The sequence below is a fragment of the Spea bombifrons genome, chromosome 2, assembly GCF_027358695.1.
Source record: "Spea bombifrons isolate aSpeBom1 chromosome 2, aSpeBom1.2.pri, whole genome shotgun sequence".
Taxonomy (NCBI): domain Eukaryota; kingdom Metazoa; phylum Chordata; class Amphibia; order Anura; family Pelobatidae; genus Spea; species Spea bombifrons.
Window position 1 is genome coordinate 24,948,346 of NC_071088.1, and position 25,347 is coordinate 24,973,692.

The window sequence follows — 25,347 nt, forward strand, 5'->3', positions numbered from 1 at the left end:
ATGGTCTCCAAACCAGTTCAGTTGACCAAAATACCACATCATCTATTAGTGTAAGTGTCCTGAGTTTGACAAACCCAACATGCATAGGTTTTTTTTCTGAGTTTTGGAAGTTACGGGGCATAAAATGGAATATCGGCATACCCTTTTCAAACTTGAAATTTTTAATTTTTTTTCTCCTAAAGTCTATGTCTCATTTGGGACTGTTTAGCAGCCCACCAACTCAAAATACCCCCATAAAAGTATATATTTTGGAGGGAAGACAACCCAGGGTATTTCACTAGGAACATTTGGACACTTATCATGCAACCAGTTGGTCTCATCAATACCTGGCAAAGGGAACCATAGCTTAATCTCAATTTTGAATATTTCTTCTGCGTGATCAGGAACCGCTACTGATATTCCATGCCATCATGAAAGGTTTTTGGGCTACTTTTTTTTTCATGATGGCATTTAAGGGGTTAATGTTCCAAAAGTCTTAGGGTCAGGTCATAGAGAATGGTCCCAGGTATGGTAGTAAGTTATGATAACACTGTGTGCACACAGCAGGCAATGAGTTAATCACATGGACGTAAGAAGCAACATCTAGACAAGCGACCATTGCTCCCTCAAACATTGCTCCATGGACTGAACCAGTAGTAAAACCACCAGGGCTACTGGTTATTAGTACCTCTGATCATCAACCATGGTCACTTAATAAATTGCAAGCTCTCAGAACAGGGCCAGTTTTATAGTCAAATGGCAAAATGCTAGTCATGGACATTTGTGTTCCTTGCATCCATAATCACAATTGCATTTTATTTCTACATATAAAAATGACAACAAAAATGACAGCTAATTAAGATCATAAGTGGTCTAAACTCCGTGAGATACACCCATGTCCCCTTTGTATGAGTTAAAGCAAATCAGTGCTTGCTTACTGCTCTAAAAAAAAACAAAAGAGTTACAATAATGATGCTTTTTGGTGCAGCTACATAATTCAAACCAATTTAGTCAAGGTTTTTTTCTCTGATGCAGATGATAATGAGGATTGCAGATCCTCTTTTGTGTGCTGTTCAGAAGCTCCTATAGATTGTCCTTAAGACACAGGTGCAGTTTTGAATCCCAGCTGTAGTGAAGGGACTGCTCTTCTCTCCAACTGCACCCTGTATGCTGTGGTCAGCAGAAGTCGCTAGGACCCCGCAGATGTCTTTGAGTGCATAGCAGCAGCAGCAGCAGAATAGGGCTGCACTGAGCATGCGCAGACTGGGGTTTCTAGCTTGCTCTTTGGTTAGTTACTGATATAAACAGCTGGAGGGAGGAAAACACGCACAGAATGCAAGCAGGCACAGAGCTCTGAATGCTTGCAGAGCACCACTGGCTGCTTATATCAAATGTGGCAAAGACTAGGCTAGCATGGAATGGGCAAACAAACCGGATTTATCTTCTCATTCCTGATACCTTCCAAGTGCATACTTTTTTCTTTTCATTGACTATTAACAGGTAAGTTTACACGATTACTTCTCTTTGCTTGTGTTAGACCTATTTAGCTGATCCCATAGATAACTTATTTTAGTCGATGCAAAAGATACTGATGAATGGGAGCCGAAAACATCCTGGCTTCCTATGTAGCAAGTAGTTTGATTGTAAAATAATACATATTTTGCGATAACTTGCTACAATTGTTATTCTTAAATGTGTTATACAAAAACTAGAAAGGATGGGGATGCTCCACAAGTATTGCATGTAAAGTATTTGAGTAATGTGAGCAGATTAATTACCATAAAATACTCAATCCATGGTGACTGTGGATAGGAGCTGGGGGGGAGACAAGAGAACATTTTGTTTAATTTATTTTTATTCTATAACTATAACTATTATTATTCCCCCTTAGCTGTGGAATGATGATTACAGCATACTAAAGTTTTCTTACCATAAAGACATTGTGACCCTTATATGGGTTATTGGTGACATCTCTGGGCTTTCTGAATATGGGTATATTAAGCATTAGAACTTCATCGATTAACCCTTTAAGTGAACAGCTTTGCAAGATCCATGCACTATTGTGCAAAGCATCCAAGTATAGGGTATGCAAATAGTGGTTGCTTGTTATATATATAATATCAGAAGATCCTGAACTAAATATTTCCCTTGATCTCTAACATCTATTTACTTTGTAGAATTTACAGTGATATATATATATATATATATATATATATATATATATATGCAGCCTATAAAATGGTTTACATTTGTTAGCTTCCACAGATAACACTGTGTGTGGCTTTGGAAACACATAGATCCTCCAATAGTTTCATTATTCCTGTTGAGTTCACTAATGACTCTTGGTGAGTGTATTCAAACTAATCAAGGAATCCTCAAGGAATGTTCCCACACAGTCACAGGCACTGTTAGCTCATATTATTTACTAGTCCTATCTAGTGCACGCATTATCTTTAGAATCATTCAGAGGGTTTGCCTGCATCCTTGCTAATTATGCAAACTATTCATACGTGGTTTACACTATATAAATAGAACTTGTAAATGGAGATTGTGTGAACATCATTGCACTAATGTGGCCATGGAAACATTAATCCTGGGTCATGCAATATCAAGGACCATTTCGGAAAACAGTCCCTTTCTTGTAACTGTTTTCTCTTTTTTTGTATTGACTTTCACTACTGCAGCATTGAAAGGGTTATTATATATTTTTAATACAAAGCTCTTCTTTCACTACTTCACTAGTGTTAACTACTTCTTTTATTCATTTGATCACCTTGTGTTATCCTCCAGTATAATGAACAATCTTGGCTTTCTCCATTCCAGTTCATTAACCCTATAGTATTCTTTCTTTTATCTGTGTCATAGTGCAGAACCCATTATATATTCTGTGAATTGTGTATAAATATCATATTAGCCTCTAGTTATAACCCACAATGTCATAGAACCAATAATTTTGATGTAAATTATGTAAAATGTCAAAGAATCCCACGAATATTTTAGCTAAAGCTTTGTATTTAAAAGGCCTTTTCATCTAAATAGTTAAGATATAATTTATAATCCTAATTAAAAGTAGGCATTCTGTGCAACACCATTGTATTCAGAAATATATCAATATATAGGGTTGCAGATCCTATTTTATGCATCATAGTTACTTATTAACCCTTTATTGTCCCACACTCTTAGGGCACTCAGGATGTGTTGGATAAACTGGGGAACTTCCACTTCTCAAAGAGACATCCCTCATGTTCTATTACCAATTTACTCTGGATATAATTGGTAATTTATATGTCAATTCCTCCCTGTATTTATTTGATAATTATTTTCACATCTTATGAAACAAGTGGAAAGACCTTCTCCAAAACCAAAGTAGGATTAAATATTTACTGCAAGCAGAAGGTGTCTTCAATTGATTAGTCACAGAACTGGTGTCACCAAGGAGGGACTCTTTAAGGCCTAGTGTAAAGGACCTCACACGTGGAAGATTATTCACATGCTGAAGGCAACAATAGCATTTAAATTGAAAACACTAAATCAGGCCTATCATATGATTTATGGCAGTGGTTTTGTATGTTTACTGTTTTCCCAGATACACCACTGATATTGTATATTTGTAACTTAGAATTATTACTTTGAAGTAGTAGCATAACACCAAGCCCTGATTTCTCTGCTGGTTTTCACTTGGCCTTGTAGTTCAAAGTTTAGTGGACTATGATGGTCTGGCAGAGATTAAGCTCTGTTCCTGATAGCCAGTGTATGTGTCTAATACTAAATTGCTTTTGTTAGTGTCAGAGGTTTAAAGCCCTGTGTTTTCTATATAAAAAAGATTTAAACAGTTATTATATATTGGAATAAACATTTATAAGGTTGGTGTGAGGCACCTACTTTTTGTATCACCTACCATGAATAAAATCTTTTGTCCAATCTAATATCCAAATATAAAATTATAAATTATTAAATGCCTACATTTTGTGTTAACTCTATTATCTGACTTAAATATATTACCTCAAAAGAAAATTGTATATATTGTATAAAATGCATACTATAAGTCAATGTCATGGCTGGTTCATCCTTAACATACTGGATGCCAGTATATATTACTATTACTATAATTACTTGAACAGCTTCAACAAATTCTGCAGTGTATGTACTCTAAGGAAAAGTTGTCACAAGATTCAGTTTGACAGAGACAAGTCTGCCTCCCAGTTGCAGTAAGCTTCTCTTGCAAGAATGACTGAACACAAAACTTTCAACTCCCTTTCATAGGTTGGTAAATATACAGTTGTTATGACATATAAGTTTATATACAGTTCATTACATGCTGTTACATGCAAAGTATATCAGTTTTACCCTTTCCAAGATATCCATATCAATGTGGATATAGATGAAGGCAAAAACACATCCTAATGCCTATTTAGTCACAGAGTGAGCTTCATGTGGTAGCCTCCAAGTAACTTCACCAAATCTTTTTTTTCTCTTTTTTGCAGTATGGCTATTTCATATGTTGGTATTCTCTAAATATCTAGCTTTCATTTTTGAAAGGATATTTTACTACTCATATCATAAGGTAGTTTCAATGTTATTTAGGCCAGAAGTCTTGACCCATTTTTTCAGGGATTAAACTGTTTGCTTAACTGCCCTTGTCCTCAGTGATGTATTTAGATTTTGTGCTATCAAAAGACTTAATCAAGTCCAAGTGCCCCTATCTACATTCACCACACGTTCACCTGCTCACTCTTCTCCTCAGACTTTAAGAAGGACTCCTTCTAAGGGCTGGTCTCAGCATGAGGCATCCCAAGCAGATGCCTGGGGACTGGGATCATGGGGGAGACTTCTAGGGAGATTGGTCAAATGTGGTGGCAGCCCCTGGGTTGCTTTACTAGGGGCAGCTTGTCTTGTTGAGACCACGTTTTTCCTCCTTTCTAAGAATTCAGAATGTGGGCTTGGTATGATTGTATGAGAGATAAAACAGAAATGTTTCAACATTAAATGATGTAAAAACATTATGCTATGTAAAATGGGGAAAAAATTTGATCTAGGTCCAGCCTTACCTTGTATTACATCTTAACACAGAAGGCATCTGATCCCTGGAAGAAACAAAGAATACTCTGGGCTATAACTTACTATCCTTTTAAGATGCATGGGCCTGGTTTGTATTGACACTTCTAGCAAAGGACAAACCAATTGTAATTGATTTGTTTTTTAAACTGCTTGAATAGATTGTGTGCAATTGAATTAAGACCTTTGTGGAAAAACAATTGCTTGCAAAATCTACTTTAAGTTTAAATTAAGTTTTGTTGCATAGCAAAAATATAAGACTGCAACTTGTTTCTGTTGACGAATGTTTGTGTAGACTAACATGTTACAAAGTAATGGCAGGAAATGGGTTGTCTGTGTTAGGAAGGAAATTCAGTAGGATCCTTTAGCTTGGCTACATCTTGTGTCCATTCATACAGGAAAACCATAATATTAAAGTCTAATCAGTAAATTGTTTTGCTTTCAACTTCCAAGTGTCATGTTAAGGCATAACTACAGATACCGTAGTGTTCAATATCCTAGTGACCAAACTTAGAGCAATGTATGAAATGTTTAAAGAGGGTTAACCTTTAAAATATTACAGTTCGTCACCTCTTTTCTTGGTCTGTAGAACAATGATGTTAAATAAATATAATTTCAGAAAATATCACTTAGGAAATGCTGTTTTGTTTATAATCTGCTTGTATTTAGAGTTCTCTTATCTTGCTTGCACAGATATCAAAATATATTCTAATCTTATCAGTGCACATTTTTCTTAAAATGATCTAATCAACAACAGCGCCTCGATGATCTCTTGTATTCTGTGTATGAGTTGTACACATATATTCACGCCAAAACAAAATAATCGAGGAAGATCAGGGCTGTATTTTTTGTGTTTATCGGGAGGAAACACCAATGTCATCTGATAATTTATCTCGCAAGCACAAAACACTGGTGTTGAATAAGTCAATTTTTTAATCTTGAAATTCTAAACTGAGTTTTTATTTTATCTGTTAAACAAGTTGAATAAGTAGGGTGATGTAACAGTTCAAAGGCATTCTGGACTGATCACTGGAAACATACTATTGGTTTTCATGGTGATTGCTCCACATTTCAAATTTTGTACTAGAATTACTTTTTTATATATGAACCCAATAAGGATCCTCCCTTCCTCAATGATAGACAAGTTCCAATGTTTTCCCCTCCTCCATATTAGTCTTTTAGGACGCGTATATTCTTCACAGCTTTCTCTTGTGTCCATGGCAACCGACGTCATTACAGGAAATGTAAACCCTTTGGAATCATGGATTAAATTGAGTAACATACAGGGCAGTGAACAAGCACATATATTTAGAGGCGTAACACAAAACGTTGTAAACTATATAAAGGGCTCTCTCTCCTCCTATCTGCCTTGTTGTGTATCTGAAAGCTTGTGTCTCTAAATATGTCATTCCATATGTGTGAAATCAGAACTCAATTGTGTGCAGTTATATTATTGAGCTGATAGTTTTGTACAGAAATACCTTGCCTGGGAATAAATACAAAATTACACAATTAACTAGCAACAGTCATAAGTCCTGGTATCAAATGATCAACTTGTGCACCAGAAAGCCTTTCGGGACTCCCATAGGATCCTAAGGCCCTCTTGCATATATTAAAAAGGTGACTTGTGGTGACAATGTTGCAGTAGTTCAGGTCTTACTTGGAGTTAATTTGAATAAGGCAAACATTTTTGTAAATGTATCATGTCTCCAATCAATAATAGTCAGACTTGGAATGAGAGCAATCACTTATGTGTTTTTTTCTGTATATGTTTTTAATGGGCAACCGTTTTTTTGTTCTCCTGTGTTCATTCACTTGCAGTGATCCTTTAGGAACAATTTTTCCATTTTTAAAATTGGAAATATTCTTCTATATAACCTGTAATGTGTATTAAGCTTGTATAAAGGCACGTTTTAATCTGACGTGGTTTTAGTGTATGTCTTGAAAATGATTTCATTTTTAACATTTATGATAAATTCAGTACCTACACGTATCCTTTTCTAGCATTTGTAGAGATTATCACACACACACGGGCTTAAATCTTTCCAACCCTAACCTCGTGGTTATTTCTCCAACAATGTTAAATTATAATTCTGTACTCATTAAACAGGAATTTTGTGTGGAATAATGCGTAAAAATGACATTTTTGATGTATCCCCAAATATTTCTATGAAAGCCTTGTTCCTGACCATACTAATTAAAACCTATTATAATTGGAAGTCTGATAAGAAACACACCATCTTTATAGAGATTTTCATTATTTTCTCAGGTATATATATCTTTCATTTTTTATAATCATGTATTATCTAATTTGGTTTCTATAGTACATGGGAAAGAAATATGATCATTTAAATGCATATTAAGCTGCATTTTTATGCTTGTTTATTGATGGCGGAACAGTGCAGCATGCCACCTGGAATTTGCATACACACACAGATTATTTTCAAGTACGCTGTATAATGACTTCCTCTTTGCCGTGGGTTTTCTTCTGTTGAATTTAAATAAATTAACAACCTGTCAATGAAAAAGTAGATATGTTTCATCAGAAGCAAATACATTTTTAGGTAAGTCGGCACTGATATCAGTTTTCTTTTTTACATGCAATGAAAACCAGAACTGATTTGCAATTGTATGGAAGGGGAATAAAAATGCTTTTGCTGCGAGCATCTATACCTTCTATAGTTATAAGATGTGTATGAGAAATAATGCCCTAAAAAATAATAATTATTAATTGATTTATATAGTGTCATCATATCAAACTAATTTACAATCTGGAATAAAAATAAATATGTTAACATATCTGTGTGTGTGTGTGTATATGTATATATATATATATATATATATATATATATATACTGTTTTATGATATTATTCATAATTATGTATTTTCTTACGTTTTCTTTTTTTTATTATAGAGATATCTTTCATTGATATATTTATATTGCGTTCCTTGTGTTTCTTGTAGTCCAATGATAATTCAAACCATTTTTTTTATTTTCTAGTAGTAGGTTTTTATTCCAGTCTAGCTACTATTACAAACCTCCCAATGATTGACATGACTTTTGTCAGTGATTGGCAGTTCCTGATTAATTATTGGACTGATGAGCTTCATATCCAGGTCAGAGTTGCAAAACATATCCAGTGTTGTCAGAAATCACATTTGCCAACAGACTTATGTCAAAGGAATGTGAAGATCCGTGACCAATTATATTTTCCATTAAAAAAAAAAACCCCTTAGATCCATCATTACATTTTTGAAAATATATCGCTTATCTATAATATAATTTGCAGCTTAGCATGCTAATAAGCCGTTATTAAAAAAGGGAATGCATATGCAATGTTAAAAGATCGAATGTATATGTAACAGAAAAATACCTTGTGTAAATAGAATGGCAGCATCTTATTCTGTTTTAATGGGATTAGCTTCTCCTGTTTGGAGAGTATTCATCCCAAATGAGTTATCTTTCTCATTTCATAGGATGATGCAAATAAATAGGAGGGCAAGGAATATGTATTGTGGATTTTTGGTACATATCTAAAACATACAGCCCCTCATATTGGCAATGCATGCACTTAAAAGTCATAAAGGGGTAGAAGACTTATGGCAGCTAGTTTGGTTGTCCATCGGAGGAATAAAGATCTATACCAGCAGAGGCATTTGGTACTCTATTAGAAAAACATTAGGGTCACATCAGGGTGTGCTCCCTGTGTATGTCTACTAGCATGCATGGTGCACACTCAAGCAATGCCTGAAGTAATAAACATGAGTATTACCCAGAACTTCCGGGTGAAGTGCTGCTTCGTAGGGTCTCCAGGCTACTTTCCTCTGGGCATGGAAGCAGCATTTGGCTTTGTTCACTCCTCTTCTATTTCCCTTCCTATTCTTATCTATCTTAAGGCAGCCCTATGATGTACAACTAGCCATATAAACTCCCCAGATGAGAGAGAGATCCAGGGGGCTCATCCTGGGAAGTTCCCAGTTATGATGGCCAAGAAAGGTTTCTCAATGAAATACATTTCACTTCTAGTAGTAATGTGTGCCTTGACTCTTCTTCTTCTTCTTCAAAAAAGCCTGTTATGGTTCAACCTAAAATGGTCTGACATAAACTGGTAATTATTTGTACTGCAAAACATGGGTCTTTGTGTTTAAATTGCAATAGCAGACAAAAACAAAACTAGAAAATCATTTGTTTTGTGAAAAGGTAATTTGCAGATAATTGTTTGTTTTTACTTAAGGTTCAGTTAAGTGATGAACCTGTTTTACTTAAATAGCAACCACATACTGAATGAGAACCACATGGAACAGAAATAATTAAAATGCAAACTGTTTGTGTGGCCACTAATACTTTTTATGGGTAGACCACCAATTGCTAGTATATAAACCAGATAACTAGATAATGAATGTTTATGCCATCTGATCTACCAATTTTCTGCCTGCTGGAAAAAAGCAGACCTAATTTAGGGTTTGTCCTGTTATGCCTTCTGCTTATCTCATATCCTGTTCAAATTGCCTGACTGCATTAACCTCTATTGCTTCTGCTGAAAGGTTATTCTACTTCTATCAATCTCTCATGAAAGTAGAGGTGAGCAAGCTGGCTGGTGGCATGACACAAGACAATTCTTAGGCTTGGCACATAAGGTCTAGCCTAAGCTAAGCCTGACTTACCCATGCCAGGACTAAGGGAGTAAAACACAAAACTAAAGAAGGTATTTGACCAAGTTTGACCAAGTTTGGTTAAGGTTCTAATCCATCTGATCTTAACAAACTAGAAAAACCCAAAAATTAGGTTCAGTCACACGGTGAGCTACAGCTATAATAAATTATATTTTTCAACATTCTTTTTAGACTACTGTTTTAATTTTAGACTACTGTTTTAGTTTTAGGGTATGACCTTTTGGGTTGTGCCTTCAGTTTCCATTTAATTGGAAGGTTATAGTTGGACAATGTTGTAGGACCATAGGATTGTATGTCATCTAACATAACAGATTTTGCGGTTTCTTGTATGAACAATACTTAAATGACCAGTTAATCTTTATGCACAAGGTTATGATTTCATATGCAATACCATCAATGTATCATCAACAATTATTTCCAAGTTACTGTTCACTATAGCACCTGACTGACTATTTTTGAATGTGTCTGAACACATTTCACTTCCTGCTTTCCCTCTGGGACAAGCAGATGGTAAAACACTTTTACTTAACACTTTTAACTACAGGTTTCCATAAATACCTTACCTTTATTTCCCCCCCCTATTTTTTTACCTAAAATACAGCATATATATATCAAGATGTATTGATACATAATGATCATTTATATTAGTACATGCTAATATTCATATATTTCTTTTTTTTGCTGTGTGGTTGGACATACAGAAAAAACAAATTCGCTAATAACTTTGGGGATAGAAAACTAGTTGTTTTAAAATTGTTGTGTAACCGTTTTGTTAAATCATCTTGCTAATTAAAAGGAACAATACATTGGGCGCATTCTCTAGTTGTCATGCCCTGTTACCTGGCTTATAGTTGAGTATGGTGGCATCTCCACAGGGTCAACTCAGCCGGTGGAAGAAAATTTCATACATTATATCTGATTGGCATTGCACTTCTTCTTTAAGGCACATTCGAGTTGGGATTAGTGTAACTTTTTACGCTAATGGTATATGCTTCTGGAGTACATAAAAGACATCACTGCATTTTGTATTTTCAACCAGATGCATGCCTGCCTTAGTTCCTCCAGACCTCCAGTGTCTGTTTAGTGAGTCAGATCCTTTGCTACATTACTCTTGTCATGTGGCAAGTACAGGCGCCTGTTGGTTGTTGCCATAGAAACTGAAAAAAACATTTCTTTGGATTTGTTTGACATGCTTGTTTTGTGTAAAAAATTTTTTGTTTTATTGGATTTTATGTAATGCAATGGAATGACATATTATCTCAGCCAGTTTGAGATGTTTCAGGATACATATACTTCAACTAAGTTGTAAACATATTAAACGTATGACATCTAAAAGAGTTTATTTGACGAACAGTGGACACTGTAGATGGGCATTATACATTCCACTGCTTTATCCTGTATCTTAGTCAACGTGGCTTTTAATTCTATAGATTATTTTTAATATATTGACTTGTCCTAGTTTTTAAGTACTTTTCATAAACCTTATTACCACCCTTTCAGTACAATTGAAAGGTTACAACTTACAGACCTGCTACTCGGGGTATAATAATTTCATGTTGTGCTGTTCAGATTGTTGAATAGAAGCTAATTTTACTATACTTAGCTTTTTCTGCATACATTTGATTCCATTTACTAGGCAAGAAGAGTTAATTTTGGGCTAGCAAATATAATTAATTCTGTGTGCAGATGTAGCATTTACAATTGGCTGCTGTTGGTGTTACAAAAGATAATCTGTGATGATGCTTGCAGAAATATAACACTTATTTTATTTTATTCTTGACACATATATCATTTGAACAGGAAACAGCCCAGAATATATTCCCTTTTTTCCCTATTTTACTCATTGCAAATTAACTGATATTGTACAATCTGATATATTTTTTTTAACACTGCATAAAATATTCTTCCAAGCATTCTTCCAAGAATGCTCAAAGCCCATAGTACTAAGATAGTTCCAAAATGACACTTTTTATGCACTGCAACTTAATTAGTAATAAAACCGCATTTTAATAAAACCAATTAATATATGCTTTTTACTTTTGAGAATCCTGTCCTCATGGCGCTTGCCAACAGATGTCTTCCTCTAAACGTAAATGTTAAGAATACTGAAATATTGGATCTGTGCTATGATAATTTTTTCATATATCTCTCGATATTACCCAGTGGCTCCAGAAACCAAAGCTGATTATCAGATCCCCGAGTCAGTATTTTTACTCTCCTGGGAGGGAAGTGGTATTTGTCTGACAACAGCCCGGCGTCTCCCTTGTCACGAAGACCCAGCAACGTGCTGTTTGATCAAGTATTACAGTGCTGTTTGTCAATGCTGTTTATGCTTAATTGATGTTTGAATGACCAAACTCTCTGACAATGTAATCACTGAACCCTATATAAAAGACTAGGTGCACTAGAGAGTCTGCCAAGAATGTACAAATGTAATAAAATAATATATTTTGATTATTTTATTATTCATGGAAATCGTTTCAGTGTTCTTGAACTGAAAATATTTTGCATCATTAACTTTTAAAGTTTGTGAACAGTGTCATATTTATTTGGTCTTCATCTCTTGGCTGACCTGACCAAACCTGACTAAGTAAGTATAAAGTTTAAAATTTGCCTGTGGGCTAGAGCCTCAAAAATACAGGTGCAGGAGTATGTGTTTAGGGGAGGTGTCCTCCCAGTCCCCATGCCTATGTACCTTGTCCCTCCCTTCTTCCATGATAGCTGAAAGGTCCCTTTAAGTTTCTATTGTGTCCCATTTGCCCCTTTTTTCCAGCTCCTAGCTATTTTCTGTGAATAAGATGTTTTTGGTGTAATACAGAACATAGAATAACATTAATATTTTAGAGCTTCTTGATACAAGGAGAAATCGGATTGCCTCTTGGAGTCAAGAAGGATTTTTTCCCCTGATGGCAGAATTCAAAGTAGCTTAATTAGGGTTTTTTTTGCCTTCTTTTGGATCAAGAATAGGAAGGTTGGGTAGAAGGGTTGAACTTGATGGACTTAGGTCTTTTTTCAATCTTATTTACTATGTAACTAAGTAACATCTCCTTGGCAAATGCTGTAGGCAGGAGTCTATTCGGACCCTTGTGTGTGATTTCAATGGCAAAGCTTTCCTGCGACTGGTTGGCTGCTTCAAGGACTGATACCACCGTTATCTTTTTAATAGGTATGTGATAAAGCTTAAACCACCATGTCACATCTTTGAGTATATGTGTTCCTTCTCTGACATATTATCTATGGTATTTTATTTAATATATTTAAATATATACATCAAGCTGAATGATTTGTCCCACATAAAACCATCAAAATAGACACTCAATGTTTGATCTGTGTAATATTTGTGCAATTAACATGTCGACACATATCTAAAGCATTCTGGCGTTTGAATGATACGTTTTTGGTGTACTGAAGATTATAATTTACCTGACGAATCTAGAGTCCAGAACTCTTTAGGGATATCATGTTAACACAGTGACAGGATATTGCAATGAAAGGGATCCTGTGTCGACAGCTTGTAATCTTTGACTTACTCCGAGAAGTATTTACATTTTAGCTCATTTCCTTCCATATGTCGTGTGTATCAAGCAACTAATAACTCCAGTAATCCCGTCGTCTCAGCCTTCCACATGTTGTGTGTATCAAGCAACTAATAACTCCAGTAATCCTATCGCCTCAGTGCTTAGTTTACTTGAGTAGGTGGCCTCGCAGCTTCTACAGGGGATGAAGTAGATCCCCTTCTGTATAGAGGCAGCTGGGGGGGAGTTAAATGATATAGAAGTCTCTTTTTCAAACGCCAATAAAGAATGCATGAACCAATTTGCATACAGTAAACTGATCTTGATTCCATGCGAAACCGACTCAAATATGCATTCGAAATGAATAGGACTGTCATGCTTCTTTTAAGGAGTGATGATCCAACTAATATGTAACGTTATGGAGACCTTTTAAATCAAGGGCTTGAAGTAGGAGTGTTTCAGAGGATTTCAGTTGACACTAGGAACTCCCTGCTGATATGCAGCGTTACAGTATTTGTAAGGGTTTAACCCCTTAAGGACCACAAGCGGTCCTTAAACCCATTAAGGACAATGCATTGTGAGCCCGTACATGTACAGGCTTTGTCGTGAGAGAGACTTGTGAGTGTAGTTGTTATTGATGGGTAAAATGCCAGGTGAACCTCGATCAATGTATGACATTGCCAATGCAATTCAGATCCCCAGTTGTCTTTATTTAATGCTGGTCTACATTACTAACGTGTCCCTAACTGAAACATTCTAATATGTTTACAGGCCTGATTGTAATTGTAATTCAGCCATGTGCTGAATTGTTGAGAAACATCAACATCAAAAATAGCTGAATGCATGTTTGGACAATCGAAAGTCAACTATAATATTTAGTAGCCTTTTATAGAAAGTTATTTATAAAAGTACAGTTTTTAAGTTTCTATTTTTCTTTCTAGCACTTTTTTTTTGCATATTTTTTATAGTTTGACCTACTTTTCTTTTTCAGATGTGAACTTTTCTTCCCCACTTAGTTACCCTTAATATATTCAATGTTGCCACCTTTCAGGAAAACTCTGGCTTCTTGAATGAATATGGTGGATAATTTCAAAGCAAAGCACTGTTTTTTGGGGTTTTTTTTGGGGGGGGGGTCCACCCAGCATTGTTTATGGGCTAATTTGCTACAGGTTAATTAATAGCCTTTTGCCTCATAGCTATTCTTCACAACTACCATGTTTGGACAAAAGGAACTTGTCTTTCAAAATGTAGCCATTAAGATGTGATTCTGTAGTGTCAAAACAATGAGGATGTTTCCTGTGTCCCACAAAAAAAAAGGAATATGGACTATGATCGGTTAGAAATCTCAAGCATTGAAAGGAACTGAACAGCTAGATTTAAAATTTGCAAATTTGAAATGAAACTATTGTTGAGTTTACATGTAGATTTTCCACTTCACTCGGTGAAAGCTGAACTTGAGATCTGCATGATGGCTAATTTCAAGCTTTGGTTTGAGCTGAAGTTCACAAAGGCTAGTGGAGCACAACCAGGAGGGAAACTCTAATTTTCTAAAACCCTTTAAAAATGAATACATTCATGTACTTGCCTACTTGAAAACAGAATTCTAATTTTAGTTTAATGTATTTTTGCAAAACCAAGTCTTCCCCTTTAAGTTGATATTTGCGTATCTATATAACGTTTTCATCTTCTTCTTTGAGGTGAGATAGTTCTTTAACTGTGTTGAATCTATTTGTCTCTATGTAAGAATTCTCCTTCTCGTTTTTTTTTTTTTTTTTGAACTAGCCTGGAGAAAGATAGAGGATATTGTGCATTAAATATCCTATCAATAACAAGAATGCACCTTGCTTTATTTCCCAAAAACCCGCGTCTCGTTTTTCAGTGCTGCTCTTGTGCTGGATGAAATGAATGGCCTCTTTGCAGCCTTCAAACACAGGAATGCTCTATGAGTTACACAAAAGCCTTAGCCATTTTCTCTGCTGCATTTATAGTGAAAAATCTCCCTCTAACGTTTCACAGAGAGGGAATTGAGTTGGACGTAAGAAGGGAACCCAGTCACCCCGGGCATGATGTTGGCTTCTATTTGCAACAAGAGGTGAAAGGCCGCCTCAAGCACAAAGGAGCTTTTTCTTGCTTGGACAATTCTATCTCTGTGAAGAACAGATACGCTAACAGTCTTAGCTAAGCAAACTTGAAAAGAAAACATTACCCAGTCCAAATCATTTAAAGTAGGCTTAGGTTTACTAATAGAGACAGATATGTAGCCATCTACAAATGGCTAATCAATATTTTTTTCCCGGTTTAAAACATAAGTGTTTTAAAACTAGAGGTTTAGATTTAATGTACAGAACTTTAACTTTACTCACAGGGTGGTAGATAAGAGCAACAGCCACTCAGCAGAAGTGGTAATAGATAATACAGTAAGGGTATTTAAATATGCATGGGATAGACATAAGTCTAAGGAGTAATTAAGGTCAAAGTCTATACATAAACAAATGGGTAGACTTAGATAGAGTGGTTCTTATCTGCCATCAAGTTCAATGTTTCTATGTCAAACCAGTATTTTCATACAGGGTAGTTTGAAACTGTGTTTTCATTAATATACTGTTCTGACAACAAGTCATTTTTTAATAAAAAATACAGCTATTTAACTTTTTATTCCAGCTTTACAGTAGCATTTTAATGTATTCAGTCTTTAGAACTCATTCTGAAACTGAGTTTGGATGGATTATCTTCTGGGATCGCTCGTGGTATTCATTTCTTTTTTACTCTTTGTATCTATTGCATTTCTTGAATCATTTGTTCTCCTTTTGATCTTGGTCCCAGTTTGCAGTTTGCATGGTCGCTTTCTCAGTCTTCGAAGAAATCTATATTCCTCTCTTTCTTTTGATATACACCCACTGGCTGTGCTTTTATTTATTAAACTTGTTTCCTAACATAACATAAGGACCTGAAGTAAAACTAAAATCAGGTTAACTTATATTTTGTAGCACAGACATTTAATTAGTTGGTGCACAGAGTAATGGAATTGTCACAAAGGCAGTGTTTTGATCTCTTCATTGCTCTGAAACTGAAATTCAACCTCTCTTTCTCAGAGTCCTTTTCTCATACTGGCACTTACTTAGCGTAGTCGGAAATAGAAAATTAAAGCAAGAGGGAATAACATTTTCCGTCAAAATTACATAAACTGTGTAGGGCATATAAATAAAGACTGTGACTGTTCCTATCAGCATTTAATACCAGATCTGCCAATTGGAGAAATGACATCTGTCCCAATATCTTCTATGGTACATGCAAGCAAACACAAACACACAAATCAGCGTGTTGGTCCCTAAGTAATCCATTTTTTGTGTAACTTTGTAGAATCATAGTGTCATTAGCTATTGTTTAATAAAACATAAATATGAGAGTAAATCATTATTATAGCTGTAGGTATGTTTTTCCATTGCTGGTGATACAATTCTTCAAACCTATTAACTTGTGTAAAGTAGTTCAATGATATGTGTGATCTAAACTAATTTTGCAACAAGAACACATTCTGTGGAGAACCCTGTTCTATAAAATAGCTCTTGACATGCAGAACCCTATGTAGTGAGTCACCAAATGTGTTAAGCAAATGGCTCTAATATCTGTTCTCATGGAAACCTTGACTTGCCATTATTTAAAGATATACTTAATTGAGTCACCTGCATGCAAGTAGAGATAATCATAACCACTGCCGGCCTTAGGTTTTCAGGCGCCCAGTGCGGACTACTTCTCTGGCGCCCCCCTCTACACAAAAGAAAAAAAATCTTGTGTAAAAAAGTACAATAAAATATAACTGGAAACACTGGTAACAATAATGTACCTTAAATACATTAAATATAAGAGAGAAAAAACAGCTAACAGTGCAATATTTGTAACAAAAACATTTTTCCTTTAAATATCGAAAAAATTGGCCCCTAGGCAATTATTTCCTTTGCATCCCCTCCACACCACCTAGCATGCAATCCCTCCCTCCGCTCCCTCACCAAAAAAAAAATATTTGCCACACTGACTGCAGATTAGGGGAAGACTGTGAAAGTCAGTGCAGTCTTCCCTCCTTCAAACCCTACCGTGACTTTGAAAGGCCCTCTCTCCCGTACTCTTCCCCAGAGTCCCTTTGTCTCCTCATTCACAGCCACACCTCTCTTTTCCTTCCTTCCTGTAGTTCAGGTATAGTCCAAATAAACAACATATTGTAAACTCAGCACTGAATGTATAGATCAAATAAAGAACACGTGGAAACAGCACTGCAGGTATATATTAACTAAATAAAATCTACAAACCCTGTATTTTCAGGTATACATAAATAATGTATGGAAACATAGCATAACAGATATAGATCAACAGAGTTACACACAAATCCGGCTTTGCAGGTATAGATCAACTGGTAATCACATAAAAACTCAGCATTAAAGGTATAGATAAAAAATACACTAAATTACAGGCATAGATCACAGGTTGCATACCCCAAAGGCCAGCCCTGGTGTCCACATAGAACTTGACCAGCACCCAGATTACACACACAAATTACAGCACAACCTGAGCCATCTTTGTCCGCGAACAGCCCAGCATAAGACGTTGTAAGATTGCGAGCAGGGCTCTCTCCCGACTATGAATAAACACTATTTAAGACCAGAAGTAATGTAGTCAGTATGCCCATGACTAAATGCCTACCCGGTGTCCCCACTGAAGTAAAAAAAAATTCTGCATATCACATGCATTGTTGTGGACATAAATTCTACTTATGTTATTAGACCATTAGCATTGCCAAAAACTACAAGGTCCATGTGTTTTTTGAGTAGAGAATGTCACATGCAATTCTGACCTTCAGGTTTGCGAGCAAACTGGGTTTATTGGGAAAATATGAAAATAAAACACTGCATTACTGTATTTAATATTGACAACTTTTGAAATATCACGAAGCTCTCCCCTTTCTGTCAAATTTTGCCCTTAAAAAGTGTAACTGACCAGGGATCAGTAATATTGTACCATAAACCTATTGGGTACCTATTGGGTACTTTAACTTCTCCTGCACCCATCCTAAGAGGAGACATAGGGGTGGGAGAAGAATTATCTTTTGTAGTTAAATTAATGGTTTATAAAGGTATAAACTGTATTGATTGGGTTAACATTGTTATCACTACATACTATTTATAGAATATAAACATATATATATAGGCTTAAATTGCAAGCATAATCCTGTAGTAGTTTTAAAGTAATAGAAATCTTAACAACTTCAAATGCTACGCTATATGAAAAAGCCTTAGTATGTTTAATATATTATCTTTGTATTTGACTATTATTGCTTTTTTGTTTACTTACCTTTTCTTTTTTTTATTTCTCAGGTTGTTTTCCATGATTCTTTTTAAAAGGAGCACTGGATAATGGAGCTGGTACTCAGATATTTCACATTGGATTTACAGGAATCATTGTCTGCCTCATGGCTATAATGCCCTCGCATCAGATGAGAACTTTGAAGAAACATAAAATTAGTTTTCTGGAGGAGATACTAGAATCCAGAAGTGTTATTTAAGGACCAGCCAGTCAGAGTGGGGGTAAAACTATCCTCCCCCTTTTTAGTTTTTTTTTTCTTTTTTTGTTTTTCTTTTGGGGGTGTTTTACGGAGGGCATGGCCAAACCTTTTTTTAGTCTACAGAAGTTTCTAAGACGAGCTCAGTTTTTCCTCTTCTTCCTCACAGTTGCGTATCTAATGGCAGGAAGCTTGCTACTTTTGCAAAGGTCTTATTTGGTGATTCAGCTAAGTAACCGAGGGACTTCAAGTGTTCAAGGCTCTCAAACAGAAAACTTTGCTGTAGGGGATCGGTATCTGGACCGCAACCTGGTTCAAAGCCCATACTGGAGCCAAAAAGGATTTGTAGGTGTAAATCTACACAGTAAGACATTGACCAATCAAAGATATGGTTTGATTGATCAACCGCTTTGGCTTATGTCCCGTAATTCTGAGCTGAGACAGCTGAGACGAAGATGGTTTCACAATTTTGTAAATGATCAAGACCAAGTGCAAGGCACAGGAAATAAAATGATGAAGCACGCACTGGTAAACAAAGGTAAGCCCAGGCCTGGATTTTATCAGGCAATTGGAACATAGCAGTATTTTCAATTTCCAAGGCAAGTTACAAGCACAAGTAAATACTTTTGGTAGTTTTACAACTATGAATAATAAAAATATATGAACATGGGTTATACAAAAAAAACTCCCATATTAACACAAGTGCCCAAATCAATTTATATATCTTACAATGTGTATGGAGAGATAAGTGCGCAAGTTATAGTGAAGAATGAGTCAATCCATACCTTTACCTAACTCAAGCAACCAGCACACAAGCCTGACTGACTTGCCATTCGAAAACACAACCGCCTTTGGGAAGAGAAAGGGTTCTGCTTAGATAAAGCGTTAAATGCACTTGCTTGGTATGCTAAGCAAATAAACCTTAGTAGCCATGTCATTGTATTCTTTCCACTGAAGGTTTAATCACATTAAAACAGCACTGACTTCCAACAAGCCTTTTCAGTCCAACAAAGCAACAGCCTATCAGTGCCTGCTTTGGTGCCATGTGAAATTTAATTTCTCCAAGGGTACCTGGGTAAGAGGGTGACCACCCCCCTACAAGAGAAGCGACCTTATGGCAGAGTGCCGTGAGGTGGCCACATTGGAGCTTTATATATCTTTCTAATAACTACATCTACAATGTCATGTGCACAACAAACATTTTTATTCCATGTACTGTTTTTAGCGTTTATTTCAATATTAATATTCCTAAGCAGAGAAAAGAAACATTAAGTAATTATTCATCATGCAGAGCAGACCATGGTTTCACTACTCTCAAAAGAAAAATATCTGTTTTTCTTTCATATGCACAATCTTCAATCAGATGCAGTATTTTATTTGAACTGCTGGGTGTAATAGAAAGATTGTAAAACAGTTATCAGTCTATATCAATTTAACTACCATTTATATTTTTTAAAGCAGCATTGCTATGGCCCATTTAATATATTTGTTAAAGCGACATTTATACAATATTCAGTTTGTTAAAGTGGCATTTAAATGCACTGTTAGGTATATTGTTAGATAAATTTGCTTCTTTTATCATGGGAATTGATCTTGGTGCCCATAGTTGATTTTAGAGTTATTTAATAAAACTTATACAGTAAAAATACTCTTTTGCTAAAGTTATCCAGCTAGTTTTAAATGTGCCTGCGCTTTTCTGGTGCATCTTGTATACATTATAGTGGAGCTTAAAGGTAAACTGAAGGAGTGTATTTACCAAGGGTAAAATAAGCCCAACGATGACCTTGAAGAAGGACCTAATATTGCACATCAATAATTTGTGTTTCATATACACTATATGGACAAAAGTATTTTGACATTGCATTTATAATACATAGACATAGACAATACATAGACATTTATATGTTCCCACTTTTGCTGCAATCCATAAGATTTTGGAGTATTTCTGTGAGAATTTTTGCCCATCCATCCAGTAGGGCATTTGTGAGGTCAGGCACTTATGTTCGACGAGAAGACCTGGCTTGTAATTTACGTTCCAGTTCATCCCAAAGGTGTTCGATGGGGTTGAGGTCAGGGCTCTGTGCGGCCGGTCAAGTTCTTCCACACCAAACTCCTCCAGCCATGTCTTTATGGACCTTGCTTCGTGAACTAGGGCACAGTCATCCTGGAATAGAAAAGAGTCTTCCCTAAACTGTTCCCACAAAGTTGAAAGCATAGCAGTGTCCAAAATGTTTTGGTATGCCCCCTTCAGCATACCTTCAACCTAGGTCACCCCCATGGTGCTGTCTCTGGGTGAGTGGGGGTATGTGCACCTCTGTCACAAATATCTAGATAATGCTTCCTTGCAGTAATCCATCATGCAGCAGAGGCATATGAGTTGGAATTATTGAAAGTAATCCATGAAGTAGTATGACTTCAACTGCCTACTTTACACCTCTAAGCTACTTAATAGTATACATAATGCACACATAATAGATTATTTCTTCTGCTAATAATCTTCTGCTACAAAATGATAAAAGCAGTTCAGTTAGCAGGAACATTCTGTTAGATACTATGGTGAGAATACATATTCCAGGAGCAAGTCTAGGAGGCCAGCAGGCTTTCTGAATCATAAGAATGCTGAATGGGACAGTTAAAAGGGAAATCACTGATCTCCCCAACTGAACCATTAACATAGCCTGCATAGTTTACTTCCATGTGGTGCTGCAACTGCTTAAAAGAGCTCCAGGATTTTACAGTAAGACGAAGGTTGGCAGTGTGAATGACTAGAGATTAATATTTCACTATAAATGACACAAAATGATTTAAAGCTTTGAAATCATAAACACTGAAAATATTAAGTTAACTTCAGTGCCATCTTAACGCATGGGCACAATGGGGAGTTGTCCAGGGGTGCTGTGTTCTAGTGGCCCATGGTGACTCACATTGCTGGCAGCCCCTAGAACAGTAGCATATCTATAGGGGGGCCGAGCAGTCAGGCCACCTTGCCTGGGCCGGTTTTCAGGGCCAGGCCAAGGTGGGTGTGAGATCGTGATCTCCCCAACCAGCGGTCATGGTGTCTGAGTGCAGTGCATGCCCAGGCACAGTGAGCATTATTAAGGGTAGCAGCCACCCCCAATCACCCTTGAACCTGCCTAACATTAAGGAAGCAAGAGGTCTGTCACTTCGGACCTTGGCTTCCATGCTCCTAGTCATTATACGGCTAATCATTATGATGTATCCCGGCGCTCTGCATCAATTGCCGGCAGATACTGATTAGTAAGTGCTAAAAACAGAGGTCTGGGATGACAGACCTCACACTCCCATGACAGGATGGAAGAAAGATGGCAGAAGATGGTAGAGGGGAAAGGTAAGAGCTGGAGAGAAAAGGGGATAGAAGATGGGGAGAAAGAGTGCTGTAAGGGCAAATGTGACACAGTATGTGTAAGGGTAGTGTATGCGTGTGTATATGGGTAGTGCATATGTGTGTGTAATGTGTACGTGTGTATGGGCAGGCATATGTAAAGGCAGTGTATGTGTATATGTGTGCAAGCAGGTGTGTGTAAGGGCAGTATATGTGTATATATGTATAGGTGTCTGGGCAGGCATCTGTAAGGACAGGGTATGTGTATATGTGTGTTTAATGGCAGTGTTTCTGGGCAGTGCATGTGTGTGTATTGCTAGGTATGGGTAAGGGCAGTCCAAATGTGCGTGTTCGGGCAGGCATGTGTAAGGGGAGTATATGCGTACATGTGTGTATGGGCAGGCATGTAAGGACAGTGTATGAGTGCTTAAGGGCAGTGTTTAGGGGCCCCTGTGCATTGCTTTGCCCAGAGCCTGCAAAGCTGTAAAGACAACCCTGGTTAACATACCTCAGAATATTTGGAGTTTCATGTATTAAACTGTGGTCTAGGTATTTTTGTAAGTTTACATTATCTTTACAACTTCAAAGGAAAAAACTAATAATCAAACTGGTGTAAGCAGGATCCTTGACCTTGAATAATATTGTGGTTAATTAATCTATGTAGTTCTCAGTTTTTGCCATAGCACAGCATGTTTAGTGCATTATCTATGTAGACTCACGCCTATGCATGAATTAACTTTCTCAGTTCATTTAAAGCTCCAGGGGTACAGAAAGATTAGTTACTGCCAGCTTGAAATGATCAACACAGTAATATTTTATTTCACATGTTTCCTGCCTTAAAGTGAACACTCTGCATGTAGCATGATTGAAATGTAATTCATATTTGAACACAAATATGTGTATTTAACGATTATGTAATCTCCTAATATAGAGTTTTCCCATGCATGAAAACAGATACCATACCTGTTCAATGAAATGCAACATCAGAAAACATGAATTCACAGCAAAATTGTAATTAATTGCATTTTTGCATACTAACTGATGTAGGATACACAAAGTTACTAAAACCCTAATCACAGATAAATAGTTCCACAATCTAGTATCTACATTGACAAGCCTGATTGATGGGAATTCATTTCTGTAATCATTTATCTACATTTTAGAAAATATGTATGTTTCTTTGTGATGTGATGGAAGAGAAAAAGGAGAAAAGAGAAACTAGATGAGAGAAAAAAAGTGAAAGAATGGAGAAAAAGAAAGAAGGGGGAAAAAAAGGGGAAACAAAAGACAGGGACAACAAGTGGTGGAGCATGATAGCATTTGGCCCCCCAGCACCCGCATCAGGAAAATAGAAAAATATACCTTACTAGATCTTATAAAAGCTAAGTGCTATAATCACGCTCTTTTCTATGGCTGTCCAGCCCCCCCCCCTTGCAGAATGGATAAACATGGCCATCACCTCAGCGATTAAAAAAAAAAAATTCATGTCTAGGACCCGGGACTTGCCTCTTTATTCCTGGACTGTCCTGATTAGAGCTGAAGGGTTTCTTTTCTTACCCAGGAAGACTGCTGCATTACCCCTGTCAAGACATTTTTGTACTATATAACAGTGACTGACCCTGTGTGTTGGCTGGTTTGATTTCTCACAATAGGCTTAAATCACAGAGATTTAGTATTTTCTTGCTTTTTTACCTTTTTGGCATTTTCCCAAGCGGTTTGAATAGCTAGGGGCCCTAGGAGGGTGATGTCTTGGGTTACTTGTCTATCCTTGGAAAGGCCTTTCATGCCTGAACAAAATAACACATATAACTAGGAAACAATCATATCATGTGGCTTAATATCATAGAGAATATTTTGACAATTATAAAAATACATGTGTTCTAAATTTGCATTTCAATATCATATGAATATTTACCTTCGAAATCTTTTCAGGTACATACATTGGATGTTTTGTAGACAACGTGGAAGAAAGAACCCTTAAAGCAACTGTGTTCTATGATCTGCGAAAAATGACTATAGGTCACTGTCAGGAGGCCTGTGCAGAAAGGTACAGACTCACTATTTCGTGATTCGTTTTAGAAAATGTTTTCTAAATTTTCTATTGCATTAATATTTCTGATATTTTACATGTATTGCTTATTTTCTATTTCTCACAATATAAAGATACCTAAAGCTTTAAAAAAGGCAATATTTAGGAAAAAACAAATAATGAAGTATTTCGCATTATTCCGAATATATATACATATAAGGGCATGCTTCTTCCTCTAAATATAGTTTATATATTAAACGGTAATAATCTTTTTTTGTATCCTTCTATTGCCTAATTTATATAGGAAACAAAAATAGATTGTGAATGTGACCATCAAAACAAGTTAATGGCTATCTTGCAACTAGCTATGGTTGTCTTATTCCTTCAGACATTTAATTTTCCAGATTATGTAATTTTATCGATAATGTTTTTTTAAAACTATACCTCTATTGAAACATTCTACTTTAGTCAAGGTCACAACTTAAACAATGAATAATCTTTGTGAATATAACACTCTTCTTGTTGACCTTCACATGGCTTTCTGATTTTTGGTTGCATTTGTTGTCCATCAAACAATACAAAGTCACAGCGTTAAGGAAATGGACTAGGTTATTATAATTAGAAGCAATGTAAACATTAAAGGGAGTTTGTGTCAAGGACCTGTGTAAAATTGAGTTGGCTGAAAATGAAGATTGCATGATAAAATCATATTTACAGGTAAACAATTCTCAGGACCCACTGGTGATAGAGCCATCGGCCCTGCCTGTGGTAGGCAGTGCACCTAAACATTGGATGCATGGCGGTCTCTGCCTCACTTGTGGTTTCCTATGTGACCATGGGCCTATATCTACCTGGGCATGGTCCTTGCTAATGCATTTTGTTCCTGTCCATACTTGTATCAGATGGCTTCCAACAATTCTGCTTATTTGGATTTGACCCATGGTGTGGAGCTTTGCCCCTTTGTACTGCATTTTTATTTTGTTCACCTGGATTTTGACATATTTGGCGTGGACTTTGACTTCTCTTGTGGATCATCCCGTTACCATTCTACATGTAACCTCTGCTGTCCGCACTTGTTACAGACCCCCTCTGCTGTCTGCACATGCTACTTGTACCTGCCTGCTCTACAGACCCCTTGGTGCCCCAAAGTTATTGTCTACAGATGGTGCCAAAGGCTAGGGCAGACATCCATCTGCAACT

The 25,347-nt window shown here is 36.4% G+C and overlaps 1 protein-coding gene across 1 annotated transcript in view; it reads left to right on the forward strand.

Moving 5' to 3' along the window:
- Window positions 1-1,300: 1,300 nt before the first annotated feature.
- Window positions 1,301-25,347, forward strand: part of WSCD1 (WSC domain containing 1) — a 61,110-nt gene continuing 37,063 nt past the window's right edge. Inside the window, exons 1-3 of the mRNA XM_053457182.1 lie at window positions 1,301-1,479; window positions 18,591-19,313; window positions 24,051-24,165. Of these exons, the coding sequence (XP_053313157.1) occupies window positions 18,875-19,313; window positions 24,051-24,165 (554 nt within the window). The 5' untranslated portion in view covers window positions 1,301-1,479; window positions 18,591-18,874. The remainder of the gene's footprint in view (window positions 1,480-18,590; window positions 19,314-24,050; window positions 24,166-25,347) is intronic.